This window comes from Myotis myotis, unplaced genomic scaffold (assembly GCF_014108235.1).
Source record: "Myotis myotis isolate mMyoMyo1 unplaced genomic scaffold, mMyoMyo1.p scaffold_m19_p_1, whole genome shotgun sequence".
In the NCBI taxonomy this organism is placed as follows: Eukaryota; Metazoa; Chordata; class Mammalia; order Chiroptera; family Vespertilionidae; genus Myotis; species Myotis myotis.
The window spans coordinates 125,546,089-125,563,661 of NW_023416313.1; the positions used below are offsets into that span (position 1 = coordinate 125,546,089).

The window sequence follows — 17,573 nt, forward strand, 5'->3', positions numbered from 1 at the left end:
GTGGAATAAAGACCTCAGTGTGAAAGGCAAAAAGCAAGGTTGGCTTTGAGAACTCAATCCAGTTTTTTAACCTATAAAAGTGGTTAGACCTTAAATTAAGATCCCTAGGATTTCTTTCAATTCCTAACATCCATGAGTCTGAATAATGCTTAACTATTGACACAAAGTGTAGTTATCTTGTGTCATTTTCTCAGAATGTAGCTTCATCTTGTTCTAGCACCATAGATTGTAGCCTGACTTTTTAACTGCAATTATTGACACTCATATGCAGTTAATCAAAATGAGGCAAGATCACTTCACCATCAGTGTAAATCCATTGTTCTGTCAATTATCAGTAAATTTTCTTGTTGGAAATTCAGAATTAATAACATCTAAGGAGAAAAAACAGACTAATTTAAATGATTTGTCAAATATCTAAATCATACCTGTTATATGCTAATTGGTTCCCTAAAATAATTTGGAAAGGCAGTCACTGATTATTCTGAAAATTATGCTATTACATCTAAAGTAATATCAAAAGTAATGCATGTTTGCGAAATCTCCAACCCATAGACAGTAGAAACTGATGAAGCAATTGAAGAGGAAACACCAGATTCACCAGGAATAGAAAAGCAAGATAAAGAAAAAGACCATAAGGATCCTAGAAAACTTCGTTGTAAGTTACTCTTTATCTATTTGGCTAGTGGTTTGAGTGAGCTTATTCTCTTTCAAAGATTTTAAAAAATATATAAAAGCTGAGTGAAATCTCCAATGTTATAAAAAAGTTATAAGATTAAGTACTTGCAAGTTCAATGTTGTAGTACTCTCCTTGTTAACTCATTGTTATTTTTCAACCTCATTGTATGCATCCCTAGAGCATCATATTAATTTTGAGGGACTGTGATACTTAAAGAGAAAAAATATATATTAGGATGAACTTTTTTTGAGGTCTCTCGGAAGCTGAACTTTATTGATTTAAAAATATGTAATTATTGTTTGTGATTCTAGATAGAATCTTAAACTTTAAAAAGTCAAAAGTCATGGGGATATATACCATAGTTCCATACTGGACACCAGGCAGCCATCTCCGGACTAAGATATGTCTGTGCAAGTACAGGTGCATGCACCCATATCTCCAGATCCTATGTACATAAAGAACCAGAGCTAGGCCAGCAGTTTTAAGAAAGCATTGTCTTGTGAATTACCTTGTTTAAATAGACCATTAGCTATGACACTGAACTTTGTTAAATCTATTTTAATAAATCCACATATAACTAAGAATGTATTTTTAGCCTTCAAATTAACTGAGTGATTAGAAAATCAGTTCTACTTTTGTTCTCTCATATTCCAATGAAGTTTAAGCCTATTATTGACATCGTTACCATATAACAGTGTAAACAGATACAAATTCTCTTATTTTAATTCTTTACTAATATATTGTTTCCTCAAATGTAGTTATTTTTCTTTTTTTTTTTTTCTTTTTTTTTTTATTGCTTAAAGTATTACAAAGGGTATTACATATGTGTCCATTTTATCCCCCCGCCCTAGACAGTCCCCTAGCCTCCCCTATCCCCCAATGTCTTATGTCCACTGGTTATGCTTCTATGCATGCATACAAGTCCTTTAGTTGATCTCTTACCCCCCTACCTCCTGCCCCGCAACCCTCCCCGGCCTTCCTGCTGCAGTTTGACAATCTGTTTGAGGCAGCTCTGCCTCTGTATCTATTATTGTTCAAAAGTTTATAATGGTCTCTATTATCCATGAATGAGTGAGATCATGTGGTATTTTTCCTTCATTGACTGGCTTATTTCACTTAGCATAATGCTCTCCAGTTCCATCCATGACTTGCAAATGGTAAGAGTTCCTTCCTTTTTAGAGCAGCATAGTATTCCATCGTGTAGTTGTACCACAGTTTTCTAATCCATTCATCTACTGATGGGCACTTAGGCTGTTTCCAGATCTTAGCTATGGTGAATTGTGCTGCTATGAACATAGGGGTGCATATATCCTTTCTGATTGGTGTTTCTGGTTTCTTGGGATATATTCCTAGAAGTGGGATCACAGGGTCAAATGGGAGTTCCATTTTCAGTTTTTTCAGGAAACTCCATACTGTCTTCCATAGTGGCTGCACCAGTCTGCATTCCCACCAGCAGTGCACAAGTGTTCCTTTTTCTCCACATCCTCTCCAGCACTTGTCGTTTGTTGATTTGTTGATGATACCCATTCTGACAGGTGTGAGATGGTACCTCATTGTTGTTTTGATTTGCATCTCTCGGATGATTAGTGACTTTGAGCATGTTTTCATATGTCTCTTGGCTTTCTGAATGTCCTCTTTTGAAAGGTGTCTATTTAGGTCCTTTGCCCATTTTTTGATTGGATTGTTTATCTTCCTTTTGTTAAGTTGTATGAGTTCCCTATAAATTTTGGAGATTAGGCCCTTATCAGATATGACATTGGCAAATATGTTTTCCCACACAGTGGGTTTTCTCGTTGTTTTGTTGATGGTTGCTTTTGCTGTGCAGAAGCTTTTTATTTTGATGTAGTCCCATTTGTTCATTTTCTCTTTCGTTTCAAGTGCCCTAGGAGCTGTATCAGTGAAGAAATTGCTTCGGCATATGTCTGAGATTTTGTTGCCTTTGGATTCTTCTAGAATTTTTATGGTTTCCTGTCGTACATTTAAGTCCTTTATCCATTTTGAGTTTATTTTTGTGTATGGTGTAAGTTGGTGGTCTAGTTTCATTTTCTTGCATATATCTGTCCAATATTCCCAACACCATTTATTGAAGAGACTATCTTGGCTCCATTGTATGTTCTTGCCTCCTTTGTCAAATATTAATTGAGCATATTGGTTCGGGCCGATTTCTGGGCTCTCTATTCTATTCCATTGATCTATATGCCTATTCTTGTGCCAGTACCAGGCAGTTTTGAGAACAGTGGCTTTGTAATACATCTTGATATCTGGTATTGAGATCCCACCTACTTTGGTCTTTTTCAGGATTGCTGCAGCTATTCGGGGTCTTTTTTTATTCCAGGTGAATTTTTGGAGAGTTCGTTCTAGATCTCTGAAGTATGCCATTGGTATTTTAATGGGAAGTGCGTTGAATTTATAGATTGCTTTGGGTAGGATGGACATTTTAATGATGTTGATTCTACCAATCCATGAACACGGTATGTTCTTCCATCTGTTTATGTCTTCCTCTATATCTTTTTTCAACGTCCTGTAGTTTTCTGAGTAGAGGTCTTTTACCTCTTTAGTTAAGTTTATTCCTAGGTAGCTTAATTTTTTTGGTGCGATGGTAAACAGGATTGTTTTTATAATCTCTCTTTCTGAAAGTTCACTATTGGTGTATAGAAATGCCTCGGATTTCTTGGGGTTAATTTTGTATCCTGCTACATTGCCAAATTCATGTATTAAGTCTAGTAGCTTTTTGATGGAGTCTCTAGCGTTTTGTATGTATAATATCATGTCGTCTGCAAATAAGGACAGTTTTACTTCCTCTTTTCCAATTTGGATGCCTTTTATTTCTTCTTCTTGCCGAATTGCAATGGCTAACACTTCCAGTACTATGTTGAACAGGAGTGGTGGGAGGGGGCACCCTGTCTTGTTCCTGTTCTTAGGGGAAATGGTGTTAGTTTTTGTCCATTGAGTATGATGTTGGCTGTGGGCCTGTCATATATGGCTTTTATTATGTTGAGGTATGATCCTTCTACTCCCACCTTGCTGGGAGCTTTTATCAAAAATGGGTGTTGAATTTTGTCAAATGCTTTTTCTGCATCAATTGATATGACCATGTGGTTTTTTTCTTTCAATTTGTTTATGTGATGTATCACGTTTATTGATTTGCGGATATTGTACCATCCTTGCATCTCTGGGATAAATCCTACTTGGTCATGGTGTATGATCTTTCTGATGTACTGCTGGATCCGATTTGCTAAGATTTTGTTGAGGATTTTGGCATCTATGTTCATGAGGGATATTGGCCTGTAATTCTCTTTCATTGTGTTGTCTTTACCTGGTTTTGGTATTAGGGTGATGCTGGCTTCATAGAATGAGCTTGGAAGTGTTCCTTCCTCTTGAATTTTTTGTAGTAGTCTGAGGAGGATAGGTTTTAGTTCTTCCTTGAATGTTTGGTAAAACTCCCCTGTTAAGCCGTCTGGTCCTGGGCTTTTGTTTGCTGGAAGCTTTTTGATGACTGCTTCAATTTCTTCCATAGTTATTGGCCTGTTGAGATTTTTAGATTCTTCCTGATTGAGTTTTGGAATGTTGTATTTTTCTAGGAATTTGTCCATTTCCTCCATGTTATCTAGTTTGTTGGAGTAGAGCTGTCCATAGTATTTTTTAACAATCATTTGTATTTCTGTGGGGTCTGTTGTTATTTCGCCTCTATCGTTTCTGATTTTGTTTATTTGGGTCCTCTCTCTTTGCTTCTTGGTGAGTCTGGCTAGAGGTTTGTCAATCTTGTTTATCCTTTCAAAGAACCAGCTCTTGGTTTCATTGATTTTCTGTATTGTTTTTTTGGTCTCTATGTCATTTATTTCTGCTCTAATCTTTATTATCTCCTTCCTTCTGCTCACTCTGGGGTTTTCTTGTTGCTCTCTTTCTAATTCTTTGAGTTGTAGAGTTAGATGATTTACTACCATTTTTTCTTGTTTTTTGAGATAGGCCTGTAGAGCTATAAACTTCCCTCTCAGGACTGCTTTCATTGTGTCCCATAGGTTTTGGATTGTTGTGTTTTCATTGTCATTAGTTTCCAGGATGTTTCGAATTTCTTCTTTGATTTCATTGGTAACCCAATCAATATTTAATAGCATGCTATTCAGCTTCCAGGTGTTTGAGTATTTTGGGTTGTTTTTATTGTAGTTTATTTCTAATATTATGCCATCGTGGTCTGCGAAGACGCTTTTTATGATTTCAATTTTCTTGAATTTGGGGATACTTTGCTTGTGACCCAATATATGGTCTATTTTTGAATATGTCTTATGAGCATTTGAGTAGAATGTATATTCCCTGGCTTTCGGGTGAAGTGTTCTGAAGATGTCTATTAAGTCCATCTGATCTAGTGAGTCATTTAGGATTGCTGTATCTTTGCTGATTATTTGTCTAGAGGACTTATCCAGTGCTGTCAGTGGTGTATTAAAGTCCCCTACTATGATTGTATTGTTGTCGATCTCTCCTTTGATATCTTCCAGGAGTTTTTTTATGAATTTGGGTGCTCCTGCATTGGGTGCATATATGTTTACCAGGGTTATATCTTCTTGTTTTATTGATCCCTTTAGTATTATGAAGTGGCCTTCCTTATCTCTTGTTATGGCCTTCACTTTGAGGTCTATTTTGTCCGATATAAGTATTGCTACCCCAGCTTTCTTTTCCTTTCCATTTGCCTGAAAGATATTTTTCCATCCTTTCACTTTCAGTCTGTGTGAGTCCCTTCTAATGAGGTGGGTTTCTTGTAGACAGCAGATGTATGGGTCATGTTTTTTTATCCATTCAGCCACTCGATGTCTTTTGTTTGGAGCATTTAGTCCGTTTACGTTTAAAGTTATTATTGAAAGGTACTTGTTTGTAGGCATTTCTGTTTTTGTGTGGCTGTTTTCTTTCTGAGCTTTTTATTTCTTATTTTTATACCAGTCCCTTTAGCATTCCTTGCATTGCTGGCTTGGTGGTGATAAACTCCCTTAGCCTTTTTTTGTCTGTGAAGCTTCTTATTTCCCCTTCAAGTTTGAATGATAGCCTTGCTGGATAGAGTATTCTTGGATTCAGTCCTTTGCTTTGCATCACTTTGTAAATTTCCGTCCATTCTTTTCTGGCCTGATGTGTTTCTGTTGAGAAATCATTGGACAATCTAATGGGAGATCCCTTGTATGTAACTTTCCGTCTCTCTCTTGCAGCCTGTAAGATTCTCTCTTTGTCCTGAACATTTGCCATGGTAATTATGATGTGTCTTGGTGTGGGTCTTTTTGGGTTCACCTTGTTTGGGACTCTCTGGGCTTGTGTGACTTTTTTCTTCCCCACCTCAGGGAAGTTTTCTGATATTATTTCTTCTAATAGGTTTTCTAATCCTTGTTCATCCTTCTGTTGTTCTGGTACCCCTATTATTCGTATGTTGTTTCGTTTCATGTTGTCTCAAAGCTCCCTTAGGCTCTCCTCCTGTCTTTTCATTTTTTTCTCCAATTGCAGTACGTTTTGGGTGTGTTTTCCTTCCTTGTCTTCTAAATCACTAATTCGGTCCTCCGCTTCTCCTAGTCTACTGTTGATACTTTCAATGGAGTTTTTCATTGCAGCTATATCACTCTTCATTTCTTCTTGGGTCTTACTTAAGTTGTTGATTTTTTCATCTGTTTCTTCTAGCTTCTTCCATATGTTATCGATTTTTTCATCTGTTTCTTCTTGCTTCTTGCAGAGGTTGTCGATTTTTTCCTCCATCCGGTTTATGCACTCTAGGACCCTCATTCTGAATTCTTTTTCTGTCATGTTGCATGCCTCTGTATTACTTAGCTGCTTTTCTGGAGAGTCCTCCTTCTCTTTCCTTTGGGGGTTTCTTTGTCTACCCATGTTTGATCTCACTGACATATCTAGACGTTGAGTCGTTCAGTGGCTGCTCCCTTGGTGGCAGTGACTCCTTGGTCTGCGGTTGCTCTTCGGGCGGTTGCGGTAGCAGCTGCTCTTCAGTTGGCAGCAGCTCCTCTGGTGGGTGCTGTTCACAGCTGTCGTGGCTCTTCTGGCTGGTGGGGCGAGGTTTCACGTACAGCTGCTGTTTCTCAGCAGAGGGTGTGGTGCTCAGGAGGTTGCTGTTGCTTGGATCTGCTGTGTTGATTTAAAGGCACAAAATACAACACAACAAGGCACCACGTACCAGGCACTATACACAAATATATTCACGATATTAATAACCCCAAATAAAGGTGACCACCTGAATTAAGAGAATTAGGGGATAAGGAAGAAGGAAGAGAAAAAGAGAAAAGAGAAAAAAGAAAAGAAAATTAGGGACCAAAAAAAGGAGTGCAAAAATGAAATTGGGAAAAAGGAGGGGGGAAAATAAAAGCGAGGAAAGAAAAGAAAAGAAAAAAAAAGAGCGAAAAGAGAGAATGAAGTGGAAGAGGGGAAGAGACTTTTTTATATGAGGAGAATACTCCTATAGAACAGCCATTAATCCCAACAAATTCCAGCAACAGCTCCCTGGAGATGAATGCAAACTAGAAACAACCAATAATATAACGATGAAAATAGAATGGAGAACACTAATCCCAAAATAAAATAAAGAGAAAATAAAATGGCACTTTAAAAAAAAATGGTAAATTGGTAGCAGTAATAATACTGGTTAAATATAAGAAGGTAGTAATTAAAAGGGTAAAATTAGGTGATGGAAAAAAGAAGAAAAAAAAAAGAAGAAAAGAAAAAAAAGAAAAAAAAGAAAAAAAAATTGGTTTCTTAGTTAAAAGGTGAAAAAAGAAAAAAAATATTGCAGTAGTGAAGGGCCTTCGGTTCTTCTATTCTTCAGTGTGGCTCGCCTTAGACCTGCCAGGTATTCAGGAGAGTGTTGAGTTTCCCTGCGATACACTGTTCCTCTGTGTTGTAAACCACAGTCCTTATTTTAAAGCAAGCCGCATTTGTTTCCCAGACTGCCTTATTTTGTGTTTAGCAAAGAGTCAGTTTGTGGGTCAGCCTCTGGGTGGCAGTGTTCTGGGGTTGGCCTCTGAGGCTATAGGGCCTCTCTGTCCAGTGGAAGTTCACTGCCCAGAGCTGGCTGCGTAAGAGTTACCAGTGCTGTGTTGTTGCTGGGATTGAAAATCCCTCTGTAGGCCAGACGCTGTTAACTCCCAGGGACTGATCAGGTTATTTTAATCCTTGATCTCCTACAGGGTGGAATCTGGGTGTGGCTGTGCTCCTTGCCTGGGGGCTGGGGGGAGGAGTCTCACTCTCTGGAGAGAATGGCTGCCCCAGTCCTGGGCTCAGGGGTGTCTCAGCACTCAATTCGCTGCCACCTCTCCCGGCCCCCCTTCTCTCCTCAGTCTCTCCCCAGATTCCACTCCTCCGCACACTCTCCCTCTCTTCAGCACAGGTGAGTGTCTGTATTCGAAATGTCCCATGAACAGGATTCAGTGAAAACAAACAAACAAACGCCGGCCGCGGAACCGGGGAAGGCTTGGTTTCTGTAAGCTTCTTCTCTTACCGGGACTGCATGGTCTGGTCAGCTCTTCAGGCTGCCCCCTTTAGGCTCAGTCCTCTGTGATCACAGACCCAGCTCTCAATTCCCCCGGCAGCGCCAGGAATCCCGCGGTTCTCCTTTCCCCCCGTCAGGGGCTGTGCCTGTCCCAAGGGACGCGGCTGTCTGCCACGCGGTCTCCCTCCGACTCTCTGGGCTCAGAGGTCTGGCAAACTTTCCTGCCCAAATCCCTGGTTTTTTTACCTTTCCAGGGGAGTTCTGCTCTTCCTGGCTGCAAACCGTCTCGCCAGCTGAGGAATTTCGCCAATTCGGGGTGGATGTTACTAGTTTCAGCTGCTCACTCCATTTGCTCAGGGACACGACCTGGGACGCGCCTGCCTATACCGCCGCCATCTTCCCCACCCACCTAGTTATTTTTCAAGATATTTACTTTTTGAATTGTTATTATAATAAAAAAAGAAATCAGCATTAAAGGCAGTATACAGCATTTTCCAAAGAATTAGTTCAGAGGATAGATAATTATGATGAGACTTAGCCTAAACTATGAATAATTAAGATAGTTCTCTCTCTACATAGTAAAGTAAGGATAGGGAAGAATAGGAATTTTTTGGTTTATGGTTTACTAGAGGCCCAATGCACAAAATTCATGCATGGGGTTGGGGGTGTGTGTGTCCCTCAGCCCAGTCTGTGCCCTCTCACAGTTTGGGACCCCTCGGGGGATGTCCGCCTGCACTCAGACATCCCTCTTGCCGTCCAGGGTTCTCGCAGTTCAGGATCCCTCGCTCCTTACTACTCGCCTGCCACAGAGGTGGGAGAGGCTCCTGCCACCATCTCTGCACTCACCAGCCATGAGCCTGGCTTCTGGCTGAGCATGGGTGGGGGGGGGGGGGGGGATAGGAGCGCAGCTCAACCACGGAAGCCGGTTCGCTGCTCCTTAGCTTGGTCCCCGCCCACCCACTGGTGGGGGGTTGTGATCGGAGGCCAGGCCAGCCAGGGGAGGGGCCATGGGAGGTTGAGGTGCCCCGGTCGGTCGGTCCTGCCCTCTCCTGCCTGTGCGGAGGCTCCGGAACTGCACCGCCCCCTCTCACACTTCCTCTTTGGAAGGTGCGGCACCAGGACCGCGCCACCGCCTTTCCTGCCACCTCTGAGAAAGGGGCAGTGCTGGGATCAGGCCCAAGCTTCTGCCTCTCCCGCCCCCTCTGCAGAAGTGGGGGGTGCCAGGACTGCCATGGCTGGCCTGGTGGCACAGGTTTGCTGGCCCCGCCTCCACCCACTGGTCATTCTAGATGGTCATTCCGGAAGGTAGTTCTGCTGTCCAGTCTAATTAGCATATTAGCTCTTTATTATATAGGATAATTTTTTTGCTGGTCTTTCGTTTTATTTTGTTACTTTGTTAATCCTCTCCCGAGGGTATTTTTCCGTTGATTTTTAGGGAGAGTGGAAGAGAGAGGGAAAGACAGAGAGAAACATTGATGTAAAAGAAACACATTGATTAGTAGCCTCCTGCACAAGCCCTGACCAGGGCCCGGGCCAAGGAGAAGCCTGCAACCAAAGTATGTGCCCTTGACCAGAATTGAATCCAGGACCCTTTAGTCCACAGGCCAATGCTTTATCCACTGAGCCAAACCGGCTAGCGCTGCTGGGTGTTTTTTTTTACCTTCTAAAACTGATGGAGAGTTAAAGAAGATAAGTTGTGTCTATATATATAAAAACCCAGCAACTGGAATGACCAATCACAAGGACGCACACTGCGGTGGCCAACTGGCCCAATCCAGGCCCCTATTGGCCCCCCAAAACCTCCTGTGGCCCCACCCCCGATCGGCCTTGCCAGCCCCAATCGGCCCCCATTGGGGTGGGCTGGCTGGACCCCACCCATTCATGAATTCGTTTACTGGGCCTCGAGTATTCTTTATAAAATAATGAATGTAAATTAAGGCAACTTAGGAATGTCTTGACATATATATCAAAGAAGGTACAGTTTGTGGTCAGTCTTAGTGATAAAAATGGAATGTTTTGTTTGGTTTTTCACTTTGAAAAATTATGTGTTTGATTCCTCACATGTTACTCTTAAACCATATAAAAGTTAGAATAACTGAATTTATACTGTGATTTTTATATAACAGATTAATGTTAGCTGGAAAAACTTTTTTTCAAAAAGGTTTTTATTTTATGAAATGCTTAATTTCTGTTTTCAGCCATGAAAGTGTCTAGCATCGATTCTTCAGAACAGAAAAAAAACAAGAAAAACTTAAAGAAGTTTCTTACACGGCGCCCCACTTTGCAAGCTGTTCGTGAAAAAGGTTATATTAAAGGTAGGTAGAAGTATGAAATTAGAAATAAGACATTTGGAATTAAAAGCTAAAAAATTTTCAAAATAAAAATGTTCTCATTCCTTACTCATAAAGTTTTTAGGTTCAGTGATTAAATACATGTGAGTAATTAAAGTTGATTTTTAAAATCCACATGAAGAGTTTATTTTAACTAAAGCATTGAGCAGACAGAAATACCAAACTATTAAGTTTTTAGCAACCCTGTACTAGAGGAACTACACAAGTGTGATCATATGGGTGGCACATTTTTATTTATTATTTAAAAATGTATATTTTTTTATTTCAGAGAGGAAGGGAGAGGGAGAGATAGAAACATCAATGATAAGAGCGAATCATTGATCAGCCGCCTCCTGCACGCCCCACACTGGGTATCAAGTCTGCAATCTGGGCACAAACTGTGATCTGGTTCATAGGTCGATACTCAACCACTGAGTAACACCCACTGGGCACGTGGCACAGTTTTAGAAGACATGATTTTCAGTTTTGAGATGTACAGATCAGAAGAAATTTTGAATAGACAATCATTAACACAGTAGAAAGAAGAAAAAATAACGAATAAGCAATTTTATTCTTATTTATCTTCAGTTCTCATTTAAGATAATTTAAAAATTAATATATTTCTTATTTCATTAAAAGAACCATAATGCACAGGATCTTGTCTTTGTAAGAAAGCATTCTTTTAAAATTATATATGACTTAAACAATATACAATATTCTTAGAAGCATGTTTAATTCCAAAGGTAAGTTTTTTAATACATAATTCAAAACAGTGATAGTTATTTTAAATAAAGGTATAGGTAAAGGATATATATAAAATATATGTTTGTCTCTGATTATGAAGTTTCTGACAAAAATCATCACTGGTACATCTGTTTGCAGAGCATCTGAATTAAAATACACAAATGGGTTTCATTAAGAAGATACTTAAAACTTTTAGGAAGAGTTCAGCTAATTAAGTGATTCCTATTAGCAGCCTAAGAGTTACAGACAAATACTCCCAGATAATGTATATTAATTTAATATTTTGAGTTTAGAACCTTAAAAAAAACTTCAAAAATAAATGAATTGAAACAGCCACTAATTTGTTCACCAAGCCTTTTCACTAAAAAATATAAACTGTTGCCATTTTATGTTGTTATTCACTACTTCAGATATTTTGTTTGTTTTCATGAATGCTTAGCACAAGTGTTGGCATTTCAAAGCTTTTGCGCTGAAAGATTAATAGAAGTCTTTGAAATATATTTTGTGAAATCAAGTGTTGGCTCCTTTTAATACTTGAGTATGTACTAAGTGCCAAGTGTTCAGTTGGGAGGTCCTTGCCCTCACAAAATTTATATATAAAAATGAGAGATGGACAACATAATTTAAAAGAGTAACGTCTACAATAAATTATCTAACATCGTAATAAAATAGTGACTGGAAGTGGATTATGGTAGACAGGATGTTCAGAGGGTTTTCCTATGGCGATGACATTTAGCTGAGACCAGGATTGATGAAATGAGAAGGAGCTCAATATAGGTGAATATTGATCTCTACAGATGCCATAGAAAGTAATAAAGTTCTCAAGCAAATATAAGTTGGGGTGTTCATGGAATTTAGTAAAGAAGGAAAATTGTTTGAAATGAAATTGGAAAAGATAAGCAGAGTATAGATCACATAGAGTATAATCATGGTAAGCAATTCTGGATGCACTCATTGGCTTTATTGCACTGTGAAATGGTTTAGCTGTTTTGTGAACTAAATTTTAGCAAAGTGATTCTTTTTGGAAAAACAATCTCTTTCAGATCAGGTATTTGGAGCCAATCTTGCTAATCTGTGTCAGAGAGAGAATGACACAGTGCCAAAATTTGTGAAATTATGCATCGAATATGTTGAAGAATATGGTAAGAAAATCATTTTTTTCTAAAATGTTAAGCACACCAGCCCATCGTTTTGCCATCAAAATCCCTAGGGTTTTTATGATTTTGAGTGATGAAACCAAAAGTTCTCCATAATTGGAAGATGTTAAGAAAAGCATCTTGTATGCAAAAAAACTTACGTGTTTGTACCTGTTTTAAATTAAGACCTTTGTGGTCATCCATTAAAATGTTCAGTGCTTATGATTGCTTTGTATCTGGTGTTCTTTGAAGCCATTTGGAGTTGGCATTTGCTTTAAATAAAGAAGTTAGTGGTTTTGAAACTGATTTTTCTAAATGATTTGACAATGTAGAAGATATGAGGAGATTATGTTTACTTACTAAGAGAAAGTTCTTTGTTTATAATAAAAATGAGATATTTTAAAACTTAAAACAACTATAAAGTTTTCTAATCTTTTTTATGTCATTTACTGTAAAATAAGACAAACTAATTTCTATTTTGATTAATTTTAACATGTTTATAATATACTAGTTTTATATAAATTAACAGTATCTTGACTAATCACATTATATCTGTATATCTTTAAAAACATCATGTACAATTAAAATATTTACATAATTCATAATTTCTGCCAGTTCAGATCTCATCTCTTTCTCTTTGTCAACATGGTAGTACAGTTACTGTGCTACTTGCCTTTATTTAAAGTTAAATGAATAGCTTTTTAAAATTTGTACAGCATTATCATTTAATGAATATTTGAATTTTTAGGCTTAATTGGGTGAATTTCAAATGATTCTATTCCACATATAAAATGTGACTAAATTATAAATTGTTTTTATTGAACCATTATTTTAGTTGCTAGCTTGTACTAAGTTTGTCACAAGCACATATTAATATGGCAAACATTTTTAAGAGAGTATTTATAGCGTTTACATTGTAAGATGACATAGAAAAGATGGGTGAGCTGATTTTATCTATTGGCTTTCTTTACTTGTTGAACTATACCCAGCTGTTTGTAGAAGTTTATCTTAAATTGTTAGTATTTCAAGTTGAATGAAATGATTTTCTTGAGATGATTCACAATCTACATGATAAAATATAATTGTTGCTGTTTATTAAATAGAATTCAGAGTGAATCTCCACCCTTTCTCTGCCAAGTATCTAAACAATATCATTTAGGCTAATGTTAATGAATAAGAATTCTGAAACATATGAGCATCTTTAGAAGAGGCAAACAAGTACTTTAAACATAAAAATATTATTTGTCTCTTAGGTTTGGATGTTGATGGGATATACAGAGTAAGTGGCAACCTTGCAGTGATTCAGAAACTGAGATTTGCAGTCAATCATGGTAAGATCATAATCCCTATTGTTATATCCAAAATAATCAGAGCTGTTAGAATTTAAAGTAATTTAAAATTGTTTCTATTTCTACTGTTTTTCCAGATGAGAAATTGAACTTGAATGATAGTAAATGGGAAGATATTCATGTCATCACTGGAGCACTAAAAATGTTTTTTCGAGAATTACCAGAACCACTTTTTACATTTAATCACTTTAATGATTTTGTGAATGCAATAAGTAAGTATGTAATTCTACTCCCTTTTTTTTCTAGATGTTGAAAATCCTCTATACAGATTAAGTCACTACATTTTGGTGGGTTTTTTTGTGGGTTTTTTAAATCGGTTTTGCTCCAGAAATTATAAATGTGACCACCAGATGTCACTGTGTATCACCAAATAACAGGTTCCAAACTATGTCACTGCTTTTCAGTTTCAGTTCTACTTACTATCTTTTTTTCAGAACAAGAACCAAGACAGCGAGTCACTGCTGTTAAGGACCTAATCAAACAGTTGCCAAAGCCAAATCAAGATACAATGCAGATCCTTTTTAGACATCTCAAAAGGTAAAAGTCTCAGCACAAAAGAGAAATAGTAATTAAGAAAACAAAAAATAGAACTGCATAGTTATGACACATGGTGTAGTATACCCAGGAGGCCTGGTCACTCAGACCCAGGTTTAAATACCAGCTATACTACTTACTGTCTTTGCAACTTGATAAAGAGCTCCTTTGAGCCTCAGTTCCTCATAGGTAATAGGGTTTGGTATAAAGAATACATTAAAATAGATGTCATGTGGGAAGTAATGCCTAGCAAGGGTGTGGTTGGTGTTAGAAATTGTTGTTAAATTTAATTAATATGAAGATGAGATTGGTTAATAAATGAGGACTGTTAAATCACCTTAAAATAAAGCCATCATTGCTCTAAGTTACTACATAGCTACCTTAATAACTGATTTTTTCCTTCTGAAAGAACAACCACTAGAATACTAAATAAATGATTCATTGAGAGATTTAAAAACAACACATAAAATGAGTAAAATTGAAAGTTTAAGCTCTGTGCTCTAATGAAATTTCCCCCTCTATCAACCTAGTGCAGTAATCTCTGTCACCTGAATTGTAAGTCATGTTTAAGTTTGTCTTATTTTAAATGCTAAGCTAAAATATCACATTTAAGCTTATTAGGATATGTTTAATTATACCTTCCAGCTATATTTATCCAGAAGAGCTTCACATGATATTTGAACTGAATTTTACTTGGCTAAATAGTTTATATGTACCTTCAGAAAATGAAAATTATTTCTCATTTTTAAATGCAAACTGTTTATGTTTATAACACAATTTGAAGAATTTACCTCTCTAAGATATTCTCTATTAACAATTTATTTTCCCCCCCTTAGGGTTATAGAAAATGGAGAAAAAAACCGAATGACCTATCAAAGTATAGCAATTGTTTTTGGTCCTACTTTGTTAAAGCCAGAGAAAGAGACTGGTAATATCGCAGTTCATACTGTCTACCAAAACCAGATTGTAGAATTAATTCTTCTGGAAATAAATTCCATCTTCGGACGTTGATTTCATATTGAAGACAACCTGTAGCATAGGAACCGGATTCCATCAGATTTTAAATCCTTATACATGTTGTATTTTGTTTTTGGACCAAGCAGTGACTCTTTGATTTTGCACTTTTTTGAGGGATCAGAAGGGACTGGAAGAGTCAAAATGGGTAATAGGCCCTCATATTTGCTGCTTTGTTGCAAGGTGATAAAACTATGTTTAATTTTGTCCTGAATGTTTGCATTCCATACTCTGAATTTCAGTAAAAATAAAAACTTGCAAATCTAACCAGTCATATACACTGGATAATTTGGTAAGAAAACTACTTTTTTTTTTCCCCTCAAACTGGATAATGTAGAACTTCTTCTCATGATTTGTTAGGTTTATAGAACAATACTTACTATCAGTTATTTGAACATCGTTCCTGGGCATTTTAAACAAAGTGAAGTATATCTGTTTTGATACCTGTGTATTTCTTTTTCAAGGTTTTTGCATGTAGTGTGGTCTAAGTGCTAAAATTTATTGTAACCCAGATATAATTCCTTGACAGAGGCTTTGTCTTTTGCTGTATTGCACAGCATCCTTATGGGATATCTTAGTTGCTTGTTTGGGCAGCACACTAATACTACATAAAACACTGTGATATACTGGAGTTTAATTTAGCATATGTCAGTACAGGGTATTTTGGGGCTGTCTGTGCTACACTGATTTAGCTAACAATCCTAATTATATATAGTGCCATACTGAGTTCTTGGTATGATCCTGTGGAAACACATTATTTTATGTAAATATAGGCTGAAGACTTAATGTCCTTCAGTTTATGTATAAAGTTATGTTGTATAGCCTCAGAGTATATTCAAAGTCAACATTTCTAATCATGATATTGGTAAACTTTTCTGTGAATACTAGGTCTCCTCCCAAAATAGGTTGTTATTTGATAAAATTAACTACGCACTTTTAGTTTTTAATTACATTTACAGGCAAATCACTGTAATGCAAATGGTACTGGAAAAATACTGAGTAGACTTGCTAAATGGTAAATGCACTACAAGAGGAGCCTTTAGGTTATTTAATATGTACAGAATACATTAGAAAACAATTTATTGCCGAATTCTAACTGCAGTATGAATAGTGGAAACCTATATGTAAATTAGATGGATGTCAGAAAATGACATTGCTAAATTTGAGAATTTCTTTTTACATTACTAATGTAGATTGATTTGTATAATAAAACAGGGTTTGGAAGGTTTTGTTACAGAGAGCATGGTTTGTTGAAGATTTTTTAAAATGTATTTTTTTAGATTAACTGCTGTATATGAAATGTCTAATCTGAATAAAGAAAACTATAAGAGGTGTAGAAATTTTTTCCCATTAGAGATGTTTATTTTGTTTCTTTAATTTTTTGTTTTTGCAGATACTGGTATACCTCATTTAAAAATCAACTGAATCTAATATTTTCTGTGGCAAATATATTTTCCTCATTTTACATCTTTTCTACTAGCCCCATGCCAGTACCTCTTCTCTTGTCCCCATTTTTTATTTCTTCATCAAAATTTGAAAGTGAATGATTTGTAACCAAGTCTCTTTTGCTTAGAAATTAATTTATAATGTATAGCTTGCCTTTCTTCAGAACAAATATTTTGTATGATCTATCTAAAAACCTCTCACCTGAGTTTTGTGGTAAAACTATTGTTTGTTGTTGTGGTCTTGTTAAATTGATGACAAGACAAGTTACTTGATAGCTATGGGAAAGCAAATTGTTTTGGGCAGGGAGAATAAACCCCCAAGTGAGAATGTTTATTTTTGCCTAAAGATATCCTTAATAATACCACATGATTTAGGACTGGCCTATATAGTGACTGTGTGCCAGGAAAACAATCGGACTCCAATCAGTGACGTTCTTTCTCTCATTCGTTATGGACATATCAGTGATTAATACTGTCCTGTGTTTCTTCTGTCAAAGTACGTGTGTATGTGTGTAAAGTCTTAAATGTTAAGTCTATACCTAATCAATTTATTGTAATATTGTATGTACAGTAAGATTAGTGTCCTGTGTTTTCATACTTTGTGAATTAAAATTTCTCACTTGTTTTTTTGTGGTAACAAAACCAGTCATTTTTTTGTTTCAACAGCTTGAGTTTTAGTAGAAAATATAATAAAGGCTGAAATAAGTTGTCATTGGAATTTCATTTACTAAATTTACTTCAGCATGTCATAAAAAAAGTAGTTGGAAATTGAAAGACAAATATATTCGGTATGGGATTACATTCCAGTTAAAAAAATATTTAAAATTTAAAGCAACAAGAAACTTCACTGTTTACTCGAAAAAGTTAATTATGAAATATC

At 36.8% G+C, this 17,573-nt stretch overlaps 1 protein-coding gene across 16 annotated transcripts in view; it reads left to right on the plus strand.

The window, feature by feature from the left end:
• ARHGAP12 (Rho GTPase activating protein 12) overlaps positions 1–17,318 on the plus strand; it is a 206,078-nt gene extending 188,760 nt beyond the window's left edge. For 15 of the 16 annotated variants that reach the window (XM_036351214.1, XM_036351162.1, XM_036351176.1 and 12 more), the window contains 7 exons: positions 553–655; positions 10,340–10,456; positions 12,259–12,357; positions 13,605–13,682; positions 13,778–13,912; positions 14,135–14,237; positions 15,071–17,318. In XM_036351214.1, coding sequence (XP_036207107.1) covers positions 553–655; positions 10,340–10,456; positions 12,259–12,357; positions 13,605–13,682; positions 13,778–13,912; positions 14,135–14,237; positions 15,071–15,245 — 810 coding nt within the window. In that variant the 3' untranslated portion in view covers positions 15,246–17,318. The remainder of the gene's footprint in view (positions 1–552; positions 656–10,339; positions 10,457–12,258; positions 12,358–13,604; positions 13,683–13,777; positions 13,913–14,134; positions 14,238–15,070) is intronic. The other variant, XM_036351195.1, reaches the window with a different exon arrangement.
• The last annotated feature ends 255 nt before the right edge of the window (positions 17,319–17,573 follow it).